The sequence below is a fragment of the Bombina bombina genome, chromosome 4, assembly GCF_027579735.1.
Source record: "Bombina bombina isolate aBomBom1 chromosome 4, aBomBom1.pri, whole genome shotgun sequence".
Lineage (NCBI taxonomy): Eukaryota > Metazoa > Chordata > Amphibia > Anura > Bombinatoridae > Bombina > Bombina bombina.
In genome coordinates this window covers 1,135,240,704-1,135,259,655 of record NC_069502.1, presented here as the reverse complement: position 1 = coordinate 1,135,259,655, position 18,952 = coordinate 1,135,240,704, and the positions used below count along the sequence as shown (strand labels likewise).

Below are 18,952 nucleotides of genomic sequence, written 5' to 3'. Positions count from 1 at the left end.
ACAGTTTATTACAATGGGTTGAGCTTCACGTAATGTCCATATCTCATTATGTTATCACTTTGTGAACATACACTTGATTCCTTATCTTATAAAGAAAACCAACGCTCAATACATAGAGAGATCAATGGAAAATTATAATGTTATTACTAAACTATCCTGCACCCCACTGGGAGTGTAATTTCTTCTGCTGGCTGTGTTTACGTAGGCTATTCAATAGCTGAGACTCCAGTATCAAAACTTTCAGTATATGTTGGGATACCAGAATCAGCTATTTCAAAGGCCAAAATAAGGGTAAAGGAGCTACTTGTTAACAATTTAATACACTCCAGCAGGTAAAATGAATCATTGGGAACAATCTAAATGGGAGGAAAATGTTGGGTGAACTGTCCATTTAAACAATACATTTGCCCATTTAATGCCCCTTTAAATGTCTTTTGAACATTTGCAAAAGTTAATTTTGCAACTCCGGTACCATTTAATCCTATTTATATACATTGATGTCAAAAGAAGTAGATTTTTAAAGCACAGAAACCCCTTTCAATGACACTCATTTTGTGAAAGAATAACAAAACACAAAATATGTTTGTACAACTGAAATAATTTATTTACCACTACAGCACCACGAAAACAGACATACATTGTGTTAAAATACAAAGCAATCAGTCACAAAAATAGAACTGAACTGGGTTTATATTTAATTTCACCTGTGCTGTCCATACAAATGTATAATTGATGAAGCCAGAAATGCACTTTTATTTTCTTTTGTGTTAGAATTCCCCGTAGTGTAATGTGTAACAAAAATAAATGCATCCAAATGACAAACACAGGTCATTCTGGAGCAGTAAGTCTTTTTTTTTTTCAGAAATCTGCATTGTTCACAATAAACTGCATCCAACACAAAGTAGTTGTTTTACATTAATTACATGCTGAGATAAAATCTTTAACCTCTTAAGGACATATGACGGAATTTTTCCGTCATAAAACAAATGAGCAAACTGAAAGCTGTGTCCTTAAAGGGTTAAAAACACAAGTAATCATCTGTCCATTGATTATTTGCTCCTCTCATTCATTGTTCCCCGCCCCCTTTATCTACTTCATTAACGTCTGCTATGATTTGTTTATGAATTGAACCAAATGTTAATACACTGACTTTCAAACCCTGTTCAGGAATAAAAAAAGATAGTATTAAAATGTTATTAATAGTTAATTATTATTATTGCAAATTATTATATTACAAATCAACTTGAGATGTCTTTTTCTTTTTGCTTTAGAGTGGTGCTTCTCAATTTAAAAAAAGTAGAATTTTCACTTAAAAATAATTAAAAATTAAGCATGTGATTTTAAAAATTTGTTCACCTACGTAATGCACCCTCAAAACAAAAACATGTACAAAATATACTAAAATAAAATAGAAAACACTAAAAAAACAGTTGTTCCTGCTCATATTTATAATTATTTACAATAGTTTTGAAGCATAGGTCTTAATTGCATTTTGAAAAAAAAGTATAAAATTCTAGTATTCTGAAAAAAAAGATGTGAAAGATTTTATGTTTTGCTGAATATTGCTAATTATTTTTAAATCAATTTAAATAATAAAATACTTCTACATTGTGAAACATTTTCCATTCTGATTTTTTTTTTGTAATAAGTCACATCCAAGGGATTTTGATAATGATTATAGTTTCATTAAGCTTTCTTTATAATTGGGAGTGGCTTTGAGTATTTTTACAAAATTAAAAAATTTTGTTTTTTTTATTTGAAATCAGTAATTAAAGTGATAGTATAGTCAAAATTAAACTTTCACGATTCAGATAGAGCATGCAAGTTTAAGCAACTTTCTAATTTACTCCTATTATCAATTTTCTTCGTTCTCTTGCTATCTTTATTTTAAAAAGCACGAATGTAAGCTTAGGAGCCAGCTCATTTTTGGTTCAGCACCTGGGTAGCGCTTTCTGATTTGTGTCTAGATGTAGCCACCAATCAGCAAGCGCTATCCATGTGCTGAACCAAAAATGGGCCGGCTCCTAAGCTTCCATTCTTGCTTTTTCAAATAAAGATACCAAGTGATAGATTTAACACGCAGTGGATGCTGCAATCCATCCCTGTAGATTCAAGATCGCTGGAACCATATGTGAAGAAGCAGCAGTCGTAAGACCGCTGCTCCTTAACTCGTCCCCCACCTCTGAGGTGGTGAACAGCAATCATCCCGATCAGATACGATCGGGGTGATCGACACCCCCTGCTAGCGGCCTATTGGCAGCGAATCTGCAGGGGGCGGCACTGCACAAGCATTTCACTAGAAATGCTTGTGCAATGTTAAATGACGACAGCCTATGCTGTCAGCATTTAGCGATGTCGGGCGGTAATGATCCGCTACAGTGGATCATGTCCGTCCGACAGTTAATAAATCGGCCCACATGAGAATGAGGAAAATTTTATAATGGGAGTAAATTAGAAAGTTGATAAAAATTCCATGCTCTATCTGAATCCTGAAAGTTTAATTTTGACTAGACTATCCCTTTAAGACACATACATTTGTTATTTCTAGATCAAGGAGACACAAGGTAACATTTTTCAGTTTATATGTTTCAGTAAGATAGACTTTAATCACAGAGATCTATGTATAGGCTGTAATCACAGTCACCTCTGCTGGCTTCCTATAGTTATTTTCCTTTACAATGAATACATAACTAAAGGATATGGCAACCACAACAAAATGAATAGCCGTGTATGACCTGTAGTTTGTGTAGTATCCCAAGTATAGAAAATATATCATTATTATTTCTGTTTTAAGCAATTGCCCACTAGCAAGCTCAGGTATGTCTTGGTAATACATTTCCCGTGCAACATTTCTTTGTTATTTTTCTTTTTTTATTTATATAATTCCTGTTTTATATTTTATTTTCAGCAGTAAACTCATTTGTTATTAATTTGATGTGTTTTTGTTTGTCTGTAGTTGAGATATATATATATATATATATATATATATATATATATATATATATATATATATATATGTGTGCGTGTGTATATATATGTATGTGAATCAATAAGTATATGTTTATATATATATATATATATATCCTTGAATTTATTTGAAATACCATGATAGTATAATGTGCCATTATGGAATAGATGCACATTTATGCATTTTTCATATATTAAAATAAAATTGTAAGGATATTGCAATTGAAGCAAACCATAACATTATTACAATGCTCTAATAATGTTATGATAACTGTTACAACATAGTAGGGTTCTTCTAATTAAATTGTATTATTTAGCTACTAATTTGCTTGCCAAGGACTTTAGAGTAAAACAGCCTAAAAAAAAGGTCCCAGTCTACACGTTAAAAAAATGCATAGATAATATGCTTGAGGTGATTTATTTTACATGAATTTGTCTATTTACAAAGATTGATTTCCTAATAGAAATTTGTGATTTTTGGTTTAGCTAGCTCTGTACTAAAATATATGGGATTTCCTATATCAACAACTTTATGTATTAGGCCAGTTAATAGCAAAATAGACTAACCTAGCCAAGATTTCAAAGTCAGGAAGAAATTATACTAAACTGAATATTTTTGCATCAGTATCAAAAACATGCGTTATTAAAATAGTTTAATTTAACCTTCTTAGAAAAGTATAGAATAGTAGCTTATGCTATAATCCTTAACAGATTTAAAAATATACAAGACATATATGTAGTGCAAGTCAAAGTATAGAACGCAACTCATACTGGCCAGCTACAGCACACATCTTTATCTGGGTTCTAAATTAAAAAATTAAAAATAATCATAGCTGACAATTCTGCATATGGTAAGATTGCACTTGGTGTTCTTTTATGAATTTAAAAGCATATATAGATCTACAAATCTGTTCTAAAATTAAGCTAGTTCTAATATTCACCTTTTGTAATATACTTAGTACAATTACTTACATTTACCTAAAAAATAGCATAGTTGTACATCTTAATATCAAAGTTTCCCGATTAAACAAATTAATTTAATAAAACAAATCTGATATAACTAAAAAACAGATTTTGCATGAATATTTTTTTCATGTGAAAAATGATATTGCCCTTCCTGGTTTCTCCGTGTTTCTATTAATTGAAGACCAACAGATTATGTCAAGCATTACATATATCACATGTAAAATAAACCCTTATGGTGTGAAACAAATAGAGACTTCAGAAAGGTCACAATCAGCAGCTTCTGTATTCAGAGAATTCAGTGGATTTAAAGGAACAATAAACACCTTGATACTTCTATAAATGTTTAGTTATGCATAATGAAACAACTTTGCAATATATTTTCATAATTTTTTCCCATTTTCATGCAATTTAGCTCTGAAAAATGATTTTCTAAATCTCGGAACTTGAAGTACACTGCATACTTATCAAGGCCAACCCTGCTACATATGTATCTAATTGCATTCAGCAGACAACTGCAAAACAATGAACTATTATACTATCATTATGACTGTAGCAAGACTTGTCTTCAAACTAAAGCCCAGTGTGGCTCCTCCAGATAAGGTAACTGTGGGTGTTGTTTTAAAAATGTTTAGACTTGACTGATATGTTATTCTACATCAACACAACAGAAATGTTGTGTAATTACATGGTATTTATTGTCCCTTTTACAGTATTTCCTTTATTTATTATGAGGATTTTACCAAAAATATTTTTGCTTGCATCTTTTTCTCATATTAAAATACATTAGCGAACAGACAGAAATTCATAGATCAGGCTTTTGTAAGTAAATGTTATTTGCCTTAAAATGGTCTTGCTTTTATTTTTTTGGTACTAAAAATTGGCATTTGGTAAATGTTTGGGTACAGATGTTAAAAATAATAAATATTATTTAAATGCATTCATTCTAAACAAATACTGAAAGTAAGTCTGTGGGAATCAACATAATATTCAAATGCTACAATCAATATTCAGTATTCCTATGTTAACACTGAATAATCAAATATAAACAATTGATTTTCGAATGTTAATATTTGTCCTGCAGAAATTATCTTAAATGATAGAAGTTATAACAAGAAAAATAGTCTTTCTATAATTCTGATATAAAAACTGACATTTACCCATCCCTACTAACAATATACAATGTGATATATTTAAATATTTTTTATAATCAGTATGTTTAATTTAAACAAGCACCTATGTAAAGTTTATCTAAATATGTGTTTTTAGAAAGTAATCAATAGGGCATTTGGAGGTGCCTAGAATAATCTAAACCACTTTTGCATTGACTTAATGAATATAATATTAAAATGCAGATGTTGCTAACAAAATATTTTCTAGGTTAATCTATATTTATTCTAAAAAAAAACTTTTTCAAAAGCCTTCCATAAAGTATTTGTTATTGAACACAGAAATGTGTACACAGAGAATGGATGAAATTGTGCGTGTACGATTTTGTTTGTTTCAATAAGCATTTTAAACAATAAACATTTTAAGTAATTTATTTGGTCTTCATTTATCCACATATTGAATGGTTACAAAATGACTGCTTTTTATTATCACACAAATAAATAATACCCATCAATACTAAAACTAAAAGGAATGGTTGGTTATTGCGCCTATGGCAGAAAAAAGGGATCAAGTAAGATACGGGACAGATACAGCATCTCCACTTAGAGGGATTTTCCTGTTTTTAGTTTCACATAACAAAACTAACATTTTTTTCCAGTGTTTATTTATTTTTATTTTTAAATAAATGTCTCTATATTCTGCTAAAAGTTTCTTAAAAAAATTGAGACATTTTAATCTGTATTTGTGTCTGCATTCCTATGTGAGGCAAAATCTCCATTGATTATACTGAGTAAAGGTTAGAAATTCATGTACTGAAATACAATAACGGCAATAAAGGACAAAAAGGAAAAAAAAAAAAATAGGATGTTGTATGCAACATCCATACGTATCATAGAGTACCAAGAAACTCAGATGATAATTTATTTATTTATTTTTAGAGACATGGGCTCCTCCTGACAGTCACTGAAAATACAATTTTTGTAGCCCAAGTTCTCACTTAAACACAGGAACATTTAGTAGTGTGGAGGGAAAAAAAATAAAGATTCTCTCCAAATATCTCAATGATTGAGCAGATTTAACTTGGATGAAAGCCTTCCATGTTTTTCATTTGCCAGTTATAAAAAAAATTAAAAAAAATAAAAATCTTGCAAACAGTTCACACTAGTACCGTTTTTTTTTTTTTGTTTTGTTTTTTCTTTTTACATTTTAACACTGATGAAAAAAAGGCATATTCTTATTTTTTTTCCTCTAACATATATGGTCTTCATGTCAATTTTAGCTGCATTTACAGGATTTTACAATCATATTTGAAAGCTGTTCAATTTTTGGCTTTTTTCCTATGTAGTACAAGATTGTTAGAGAGTCTAATTCTTGAGATACACAGCATGGTGATGCGGAAGCTTCTGGATTAATTGAGTTGTAAAGACTGAGTACCTATAAAATAAAAAGAAATATTTATAGTGGTAAATCTTCAAATAAAAACAGTGGAATTCTGATAGTGATGCTAAATGCTATGTACAATGTCTGGAATGTGAATCTGGTCAGAAGAATTAGCTGAAATAAACATTGAACTCTAAACACTGCTATCTATATTCTTACAAAAATAGTTATTTTTCTATACTGAAAAAGTATGTAGGTAACCCACAGATGATAAATATGTATTTTCAAGGATGCCATTAATATGTTAGTCAAACATTAAGTGACATTTTTTCCCAGAGATTCTGTTGACTATTTAAAACTAAGACAGAGACTCCTTCATCACAGCAACAGTAATATGCTATTGAACTACTTCAGGTTTCTTGTGTACAGTAAATGTTCAAATAAGGCATTTCTGATGAAAACAGATATACTTCCTTCCAGTAAAATCAATTATTTACTCTTTAAAGTTCATAATAGACAAAGTCAACTAAGTTAACAACTCATGTAATAGAAAGTCAGTCAAACCAAGCAGTGAAATCATTGATTTTTGTGCTAGCTTGTATCCCATGGATAAACTTAGTGTTTTTTTGTGTTACTTGTAGCCAAAATAGATAAAATCATTAATTTGTGGTGTCTCCAGACAAGGTGGTAAAATAATTCCTTTGTATGTTCTTGGTAGCCAAGGGCAAAATCGCTGATTTGATACTGGCAGCAAAAAGGTTAAATTCACTGAACTATATGTGATTCAGGGAAATGGAGATTGGGGAAAAAACACTTTATTAGCAACAGAAAGGGGCATAACATAACTGCCTTGTGCAAACAAAGTAAAATGAAAACTATAATGCTGGAATTAGGTGGACCCTAGGGTGAGGTTTAAAGAACATACATTAAATATAACCAACAGTTTAAGTTGATAGTCTTTTTGCATCCTAGCAATGCCCTTTTTTTTATATTTTAGTACTATTTTTTTTTTCATTTCTTTTTTTTTCTTTTAATAAAATCAAAGTACAATTTATAAGCTTACATTACTGTGTTGGGTGTCTGAGCTCCACATGTAAGGACAAGCTCCTGCGCAGAAATTAGCATGATAACCTTTAGGTTCATGTATCCATCTCCATCCAAGATCTCTCTTAAAGTCAATGTATAATGGTCGTAGACAACATTTGTCCTGAACATTTCTGTAAAACAAGTAACCAGTAATTAATAAATAATAGAATTACTATTTAAATAATATAAACCAAAATCAAATGCAGCAGATCCACAATTAATTTTAGCTGTTATTATCACAGCTTGAATGAGGCATGAGATCCAGATCCTACAAATTAATGATGAAGTAGTTTCGTAGGTCACTGACATGCGCTCTATCATTCAAATGTTATTTTTAGAAGGAAAACAATATTTTTACATTTGTTATTTATAATTAAATCAAACTATTATATATGATCTATAGTAAAATGAAATCTCTAAAGGATATCAGAAAAAAAACCTGAATAATATTAAGGTAAATAAAACTCCAGGCCCAGGTGGAATACACCCAAGGGTTTTACTGGAACTCAATCTTCAGGCATAGTACCCCAGGACTGGCATAAAGCTGATGTGGTGTCTCTCTTCAGAAAGGGAAGCAGGGCTGATCATGGAAGCTATAGACCACGCATACCTCCCAACATTTAAAAATTCAAAAGAGGGACAGCCCCCCCACACACACACACGGCAAAAGTTTGATATGTGGTGGGCAGGGATGGGGCTTAAAAAATCATAAGACCAAAGTATTATAAATACAAATCTAAATAAAGTCATATATTTTAATAATCTTATGCAGCAATTCAAACACAAGCTCAAACTACTGGCATAGCTATGTGAGCTTTGTATTTAAGTAGCCTTTGCAGAGACAGTGCTAAATATTTTTATCTTAATTGGACATTTAATAATTGATTCTTTAAAAATGCTCTCTGCATTCCCCATTAATATTCTAGCTTCTAGCCTTTAATGTCAGCAAAAATGCACAGTAACACAAACTACATATACATATACACACACTCAAATACACAGAAACACACACTACATAGCATACACTTACACATGCAGATACACACAAACACATTACATAGCTTACACTTATACATGCAGTTACACACACACACATTACATAGCTTAACCTATACATGCAGATACACACACACACTACATAGCTTACACTTATAAATGCAGATACACACACATACTACATAGCTTACACTTATACATGCATATACACACACTACATAGCTTACACTTATACATGCAGATACACACACTGCACAGCATACACTTATACATGCAGATACACACACACTACATAGCATACACTTATACATACAGACACACACACACAATACATAGCATGCACTTATACATGCAGCTACACACACACACATTACATAGCTTACACCTATACATGCAGATACACACACACACACTACATAGCTTACACTTATACATGCAGATACACACACATACTACATAGCTTACACTTATACATGCATATACACACACTACATAGCTTACACTTATACATGCAGATACACACACTACACAGCATACACTTATACATGCAGATACACACACACTACATAGCATACACTTATACATACAGACACGCACACACAATACATAGCATACACTTACACATGCAGATACACACACAAACACTACATAGCTTACACTTATACATACAGACACACTACATAGCATACACTTATACATGCAGATACACACACTACATAGCATACACTTATACATACAGATACACACACACACTACATAGCATACACTTACACATGCAGATACACACACACACACTACATAGCTTACACTTATACATGCAGATACACACACATTGCATAGCTTACACTTATACATGCAGACACACACACTACATAGCTTACACTTATACATGCAGATACACACACTACATAGCTTACACTTATACATGCAGATACACACACACATTTCATAGCTTACACATATACATGCAGATACACACACTACATAGCTTACACTTATACATGCAGATACACACACATACTACATAGCTTACACTTATACATGCATATACACACACTACATAGCTTACACTTATACATGCAGATACACACACTACACAGCATACACTTATACATGCAGATACACACACACTACATAGCATACACTTATACATACAGACACACACACACACAATACATAGCATACACTTACACATGCAGATACACACACAAACACTACATAGCTTACACTTATACATACAGACACACTACATAGCATACACTTATACATGCAGATACACGCACTACATAGCATACACTTATACATACAGATACACACACACACTACATAGCATACACTTACACATGCAGATACACACACACACACTACATAGCTTACACTTATACATGCAGATACACACACACACATTGCATAGCTTACACTTATACATGCAGACACACACACTACATAGCTTACACTTATACATGCAGATACACACACTACATAGCTTACACTTATACATGCAGATACACACACACATTTCATAGCTTACACATATACATGCAGATACACACACTACATAGCTTACACTTATACATGCAGATACACACACATACTACATAGCTTACACTTATACATGCATATACACACACTACATAGCTTACACTTATACATGCAGATACACACACTACACAGCATACACTTATACATGCAGATACACACACACTACATAGCATACACTTATACATACAGACACACACACACAATACATAGCATACACTTACACATGCAGATACACACACAAACACTACATAGCTTACACTTATACATACAGACACACTACATAGCATACACTTATACATGCAGATACACACACTACATAGCATACACTTATACATACAGATACACACACACACTACATAGCATACACTTACACATGCAGATACACACACACACACTACATAGCTTACACTTATACATGCAGATACACACACACACATTGCATAGCTTACACTTATACATGCAGACACACACACTACATAGCTTACACTTATACATGCAGATACACACACTACATAGCTTACACTTATACATGCAGATACACACACACATTTCATAGCTTACACATATACATGCAGATACACACACTACATAGCTTACACTTATACATGCAGATACACACACTACATAGCTTACATTATACATGCAGATACGCACACAAACACTACATAGCTTACACTTATACATGCAGATACACACACTACACAGCATACACGTATACATGCAGACACACACTACATAGCATACACTTATACATACAGATACACACACTCTACATAGCATACACTTACACATGCAGATACACATATAAACACTAGCTTACACTTATACATGCAGATACACACACACTACATAGTTTACACTTATACATGCAGATACACACACCCACTACATAGCTTACACTTATACATGCAGATACACACACTACATAGCTTACACTTATACATGCAGATACACACACACATTTCATAGCTTACACTTATACATGCAGATACACACACTACATAGCTTACACTTATACATGCAGATACACACACTACATAGCTTACATTATACATGCAGATACGCACACACACACTACATAGCTTACACTTATACATGCAGATACACACACTACACAGCATACACTTATACATACAGATACACACACTCTACATAGCATACACTTACACATGCAGATACACATATAAACACTACATAGCATACACTTATACATGCAGATACACACACATTACATAGCTTACACTTATACATGCAGATACAAACATACTACATAGCTTACACTTATACATGCAGATACACACACACTACACAGCATACACTTATACATGCAGATATACACACACACACACATAAACTAAATAGCTTTTAATTAAACATGCAGATACACACACTACATAGTTTACACTTATGCATGCAGATACACACACACACACTACATAGCTTACACTTATACATACAGATACACTACATAACATACACTTATACATGCAGATATACTACATAGCATACAATTATACATGCAGATACACACACACACTTATACATACAGATACACACACACACAACATAGCATACACTTATACATGCAGATACCCACACACACTTATACATACAGATACAAACACATACACTACATAGCTTACACTTATACATGCAGATACACACACTACATAGCATATACTTATACATGCAGAAACACACACACACTTATAAATACAGATACACACACACATACTACATCATATATGGGTATCTGTAATGAATTGTATGGGATCCTGTGGTTGGCAAGTATTAGCTGGCAGTCTGAGGCTGCCACTGTTTGTTACCCTGGTGTTAGCACTGCTCTTCCTATAAAACTGAATGCATGCTAGTATTATCACCAGGGGTTAGATGTCATCACTACCAGAGGTTAGAGGTCACCATAACCTGAGGTCAGAGGGTATACAGCCTTATTACTCCTTCTTAACCCACACACCATTCATTTTTCACAGGGAATCTAACAGGTATCTAACCCTGGGAGAGAAAAGCCAGCTGCTTCTGAGTATGGGCCCAATAGTATTTAAATAAAAAAAAAATGCATGGGGCAATGCGGGACAGATGGCAAGCAAACCAGGACAGTGGGCCAGACCCTTAAAATCGGGACTGTCTCGCAAAAATTGGGACAGTTGGGGGGTAGTCTGACATCAAGAGTGGGGAAGATACTTGAAGGGATTATAAGGGATTATATTGATAAATATATACTCGTGTAAACAAGATTAGGAATTCAAATCAGCATGGTTTTATGAGAAATAGATCATGTCAAACTAATCTAATTAGATTCTATGAGGAAGTAAGTAAAAATATAGATAAAGGGGAATCAGTTGATGTGATATACTTGGATTTTGCAAAGGCGTTTGATACAGTGCCACATGAGAGATTCATGTATAAAATTAAGGGACTGGAAATAGCTGAAAATGTTAGCTCATGGATAAATAACTGAATAAAAGACAGGAAGCAACCAGTAGTAGTAAACGGATCAAACTCAGATTGGTCAAAGGCACTCAGTGGAGTCCCCCAGGGATCAGTACTGGGCACTGTTCTTTTTAATATTTTTTATTAATTACTTGGATCAAGGATTAAATAGCAATATCTTTATTTTTGCAGATGATATATAGTTGTGGAAGGTCATTAGGTCAGAGCAGGATGAACTTGCTTTACAAGGGACATACTTGAAAATTAGAGAAATCTCAATGTATCCTTCCTGGTAAAATATTTTATAAATAAATAAATCTGCAAAAATTAGTAGAATGGGCAGGTAAATGGAAAATTAGATTTAATACGGGAAAATGCAAGGTTCTACATTTTGGAAGTAAAAATAAGCAGGCAATGTATTATTAAAATGGGAATAGACTTAGCCAGAGGAGGAAAGGGAATTGGGAGTAGTAATAGATAACAAGTTAAAGATTGGCATCTGAGGCTAATAAGATACTAGCATGTATTAAAAGAGGCATTGATCCAAGAGAAGAAAACATAATTCTGTCACTATATAAATACCTGGTAAGACCTCCCCTTGAGTATGGAGTGCAGTTCTGGGGACCGATCTCAATAAAAGACATTGCACACTCTAAGTAGTGAGGTGTAAAAAAAGGCATATAAAAAGAGGAACTGGAAAAATAATGTGCTTTATACAAAAAAAATCATAGCAAAAAAAAAATAGGGTGGATCCCATGGACTATTTCCACTATGAAAGAAATTAATGTATCAGGTAAGTTGTTACATAAATTATGTTTTCTTTCATGTAAGTGGCAAGAGTCCATGAGCTAGTGACGTATGGCATATAATACATAAGATGTTAAAGTCCATGAGTCACTAGAGAGGGAGGGATAAAATAAAAACAGCTATATCTACTGAGAAATTAAACCCAAAAATATAATTAGGTTTTCTGAAAAATTTCAAAAAACTCAAATCAAAGGCACTAGAATCAGTGAGACAGCTGCCTGAAGATCCTTTCTACCAAAGGCTGCTTCCGAAGAAGCAAACACATCAAAATGGTAAAATTTAGTAAATGTATGCAAAGAAGACCAAGTTGCTGCTTTGCAAATTTGATCAACTGAAGTCCAAGAAGTGGCCACTGATCTAGTAGAATGAGCTGTAATTTGTTGAGGCTGAGACTGCCCCGCCTCCAAATAAGCTTTGGGAATCAAAAGTTTCAACCAAGATGCCAGAGAAATGGCAGAGGCTTTCTGACTTTTCCTAGAACCAGAAAAATATAACAAATAGACTATAAGTCTTTCTGAAATCTTTAGTAGCCTCAACATAATATTTCAAAGCGCTTACCACATCTAACGAATGTAAAGACCTTTCAAGAGTATTCTTAGGATTAGGACACAAGGAAGAAACAACAATTTTCCTATTAATGTTGTTAGAATTCACAACTTTAGGCAAAAATTTAAACCAAGTCCACAAAACAGTTTTATTTGATGGAAAATCAGATAAGGAGATTCACAAGAGAGAGCAGACAATTCAGAAACTCTTCTAGCAGAAGAGATAGCTAAAAGAAATAACACTTTCCAAGAAAGTAATTTAATATCCAGAGAATGCATAGGCTCAAAGGGAGGAGCCTGTAAAATCTTCAATATTGAGATTCCAAGGAGGAGAAATAGATTGAATAACAGATTTAATAATCAAAGCCTGAACAAAACAATGAATATCAAGAAGCTTAGCAAACTTTCTATGAAATAAGAGAGAAAGAGCAGAGGTTTGTCCTTTCAAAGTATTTGCAGACAACCCTTTATCCAAACCATCCTGAAGAAACTGTAAAATCCTAGGAATTCTGAAAGAATGCCAAGAATAATCATGAGTTGAACACCATGAAATATAGGTTTTCCAAACCCGATGATTTTTCCTTGAAACAGACTTACAAGCCTGTATCACAGTGCTAATTACTAAGTCAGAGAAACCTCTATGACTAAGCACTAAGCGTTCAATTTCCATGCCTTCAAATTTAGAGATCTGAGATCCTGATGGAAAAACGTCCATTGAGACAGAAGGTCTTGCCTTAAAGGAAGTGGCCAAGGCTGGCAACTGGACATCCGGACAAGATCTGCATACTAAAACCTGTGAGGCAATGCTAGTGCTATCAGAAACACATAAGATTGTTCCATTATAATCTTGGAGATCACCCTTGAAAGAAGAACCAGAGGCGGAAAAATGTAAGCAGGTTGGTAAAACCAAGGAACTGCTAAAGCATCCACCATCTCCGCCTGAGAAGAAAGAAGCTTCTTGTTTAGATGGGAGGCCATCAGATATATTTCTGAAGGCCCCCACATCTGTACAAGATGAAAAAAACACATCTGGATGGAGAGACCACTCCCCCGGATGTAAAGTCTGACGGCTGAGATAATCCGCTTCCCAATTGTCTACACCTGGGATATATATGAATCACAGAAATTTGACAAGAGTTGGATTCCGCCCAAGAAAATATCTGAGATACTTCTTTCATTGCTGAAGGACTGTGAGTCCCTTCTTGATGATTGACATATGCCACTGTTGTGATATTGTCTGTCTGAAAACTAATGTAAAGTTCTCTCTTCAATAGAGGCCAAGCCTGAAGAGCTCTGAAAATAGCACTGAGTTCTAAAATATTGATTGTTAACCTCACCTCTTCAGGATTCCAAACCCCTTGTGCTGTCAGAGACCCCCAGAAAGCTCCCCAACCTGTCAAACCTTCATCTGTTGAGATCACAGTTCAGGAAGGACAAACAAGGACATTTGTCTCTTGTCTGTTAGAGAAAGGGTCATGGACACTGAATCTATCTGGAAACCTAAAAAAGGTGACCCTTCTATGAGGAATCAAGAAACTCTTTTGTAAATTGATCCTCCAACCATGTCTTTGAAGAAACCACACTAGTTGTTTCATATGAAATTCTGCTAAATGAAAAGATTGAGCTAGTACCAAGATATTGTCCAAATAAAGAAACACCGCTATACCCTGCTCTCTGATTACAGATAGAAGGGCACCAAGAACCTTCAAGAAAACTCTTGGAGCTGTCGCTAGGCCAAAGGAAGAACGACAAATTGGTAATACTTGTCTAGAAAAGAGAATCTCAGAAAACAATAGTGGTCTGGATGAATCGGAATGTGAAGATAAGCATTCTGTAAGTCTATTGTGGACATGAAATGACCTTGCTAAACAAAAGGCAGAATAGTCCTTATAGTCACCATCTTGAAAGTTGGCCCTCTTATGAAACAATTTAAAATTTTCAGATCCAGGATTGGTCTGAACGAATCTTCTTTCTTTGAAACAATGGGCAGATTTGAATAAAAACCCAAGCCCTGTTCCTGCTGAGGAATTGGGACAATTACCCCTGAAAGCTCTAGGTCTGAAACACACTTCTGAAAAGCCTGAGCCTTTACATGGTTTGTTGGAACATGAGAAAGAAAGAATCTTCCCATAGGAGGTCTTATTCTGAAACCTATTTGATACCCTTGAGAAACAATATCCTGAATCCACTGATTTTGAACAGAATCTGTCCAAATGTCTTGAAATAATTTCAATCTGCCCCCCACTAGTTGAACTGGTTTGAGGGCCGCACCTTCATGCAGTCTTAGGGGCTGGATTTGGTTTCTTATAAGGCTTGGATTTATTCAAATTTGGAGATGGTCTCCAATTAGATCCAGAGGCCTTAGGGGAAGAAGAGGTTTTTTTGTTCTCTATTCTGACAAAAGGAACGAAAACGATTGGGAGCTTTAAACTTACCCTTAGATTTCTTATCTTGGGGAAGAAAAAAACCCTTTCCCCCAGTGATAGTGGAGATAAAAGAATCTAATTAAGAACCAAATAAATTAGTACCTTGAAACAATAGAGATAGTAATCTAGATTTAGACACCATGTCAGCATTCCAAGATTTAAGCCATAAAGCTTTTCTAGTTAGAATAACTAAAGACACGGATTTAATATCAATTTTAATTACATCAAATATAGCATCACAAATTAAATGATTAGGAAGTTGAAGTAAAAGAACAATGCTAGACAGTTCAGGATCGGATACCTGCAGTGCTAAGATGTCCTACCAAAAAGTTAAAGCAGCAGCAACATCAGCCATAGAAATAGCAGGTCTAAGAACATAGCCAGTATGTAAATATGCTCTTCTAAGATAAGATTCAATCTTCCTATCTAAATGATCCTTAAAAGAAGTACTATCTTCCATAGGAATAGTAGTACGTTTGGCAAGAGTGGAAATAGCCCCATCAACCTTAGGGAATGTTTCCCAAAACTCTAAATTGGCCACAGGTAAAGGATACAACTTCTTAAACCTAGAAGAAGGGTTAAAAAGAAGTACCAGGCTTAGACCATTCTTTAGTAATCATATTAGATATAGCATCTGGAATAAGAAAAACGTCAGGAGTAACCTCAGAAGTTTTAAAAACAGAATTCAAATGATTACTAGTTTTATTATCAAGAGGACTAGACTCCTCAATACCCAAAGTAAACAATACTTCCTTTAATAAAGAACAAATATATTCAATCTTAAAAAGAAAAGAAGATTTGTCAATTTCAGTTTCTGATGCAGGATTCTCTGAGCCAGAGAGATCCTTAACAGCAGAGGATACTTCAGTATGCTGTCGGTCAATACAAATTTCATTAGATTTATGAGACGTTTGGAAAGACCTTTTACGTTTATTTGAAGGCGGAATAGCAGTCATAGCCTTCTCTATGGCTGCAGCAATATATTTTTTCATATTTGCAGGAATATCATGTACATTAGAATGTGAAGGAATAACAGTAGATGTATTTGTACTTATAGAAACATTATCAGCATGTAATAATTTGTCATAACAAGTGCCACAAATTTGAGTTGAAGTAATAAGATCAGCTAATTTACAACATACACACTTAGCTTTGGTAGAATTGTGTTGAGGCAGCTTAGTTCCTACATTAACATCAGAGGCAGGATCAGTTTGAGATATCTGGCAAAATGTAACAAAAAATGAAAAAATAACATTTAAACAAAATATCCAATTTGCTCAAAATAGCAGTTTCAAGAATGGGAAAAAAATGCTTATGATAAAATTCTTATACAAAAATAAAATCAAAAGCAAACATCATAGGCCTCTATAAACAAATGAGAGCAGTGAGCAAAAGAGGGAGAACCTTAATATAAGACATTTTCGCACCAAAAATGAATCAATAAAAAGTAGCATTTTGTGTCATCATGAGCCTAATTTGCCCACAAAAAATTTGAAAAACAGACTAACAGGTACCCCAAGTAAGAAAAAAAAAAAACACCTACATTTTCCCATAAACATAATTTCCATGCTGAAACTGTTAGACTACAAAGGGAAATATACACAGACCTGACTCATGGCAAATATATGCAATATATATTCAAAACTTTATATTATAAAGTGCCAAACATAGCTGGGAGTGTCTTAAAAATTATATTTACTTACCAGAAGACACCCATCCACATATAGCAGACAGCCAAACCAGTACTGAAACATATCAGTAGAGGTAATGGTAGAGGAGTATAATGTCGATCTGTAAAGGGAGGCAGCAGATGAATCCCTGCGACCAATTTACATAGAGCCCAAGAATGGATTTCCCATAGGCAAAAACATGGTATCATCAGGAAATACTCCCTTCACATCCCTCAGACAAACACTGTACTTTGAGAGGAATTGGATTTCAAAATGCTTAGAAGCGCCTTTCACAGAAGAAATCAAGCACATCTTGATTCACCACCTCCAAAGGAGGCAAAGTTTGTAAAACTGAGGTATGAGTGAGGTGGGAGGTGTATTTATAGTCATTTTGAGATTTGGGAAACTTTGCCCCCTCCTGGTCGGAATGTATATCCCATACGTCACTAGCTCATGGACTCTTGCCACTTACATGAAAGAAAATTATGGAACTCAGTACCAGAGAATGTAGTGAATGCCAATACCTTAGATACATTTAAAAATGGTTTGGAAACATTTATGGATAGAACGAGAACTCAGGGATATTATTGCTTGTGTTAATGGGCCACCTTTTTTAATGGGATTAATTTAAGCTTAACTGGAGCTTTTTGTAAGTATATTAGATTTGTATAAATTGAACTCGATGGACTTCTGTCTTTTTTTCAACCTCATCTACTATGTAACATTTTAAATAAAAATCAGCATAGACAATGACAAATAGCACTCACACCAATGAAACCTGACTGAGGTAAGAACTTAATAAAATAACAATTAATGAAAAGAACTTTAAAAAAAATAACAATTTAAAAAAATGGATGTTTTATTACAAACAAATCTGCCTAATATTTTAGACACGTTTCCTTTGAAAAGAAATCCTGTAATATATTGGACATATAAAAGTGACTTAGTGGACAGTAAATGAAAATGTAAAAAACACAATATCCCTTCAATACGATGACTGACCACTTGT

At 33.8% G+C, this 18,952-nt stretch overlaps 1 protein-coding gene across 1 annotated transcript in view; it reads right to left on the bottom strand.

The window, feature by feature from the left end:
* Positions 1 to 580: 580 nt before the first annotated feature.
* TGFB2 (transforming growth factor beta 2) overlaps positions 581 to 18,952 on the bottom strand; it is a 235,785-nt gene continuing 217,413 nt past the window's right edge. The window contains exons 6-7 of the mRNA XM_053712505.1: positions 7,484 to 7,637; positions 581 to 6,474 (exon numbers count right to left, since the gene is read on the bottom strand). Of these exons, the coding sequence (XP_053568480.1) occupies positions 6,316 to 6,474; positions 7,484 to 7,637 (313 nt within the window). The 3' untranslated portion in view covers positions 581 to 6,315. The remainder of the gene's footprint in view (positions 6,475 to 7,483; positions 7,638 to 18,952) is intronic.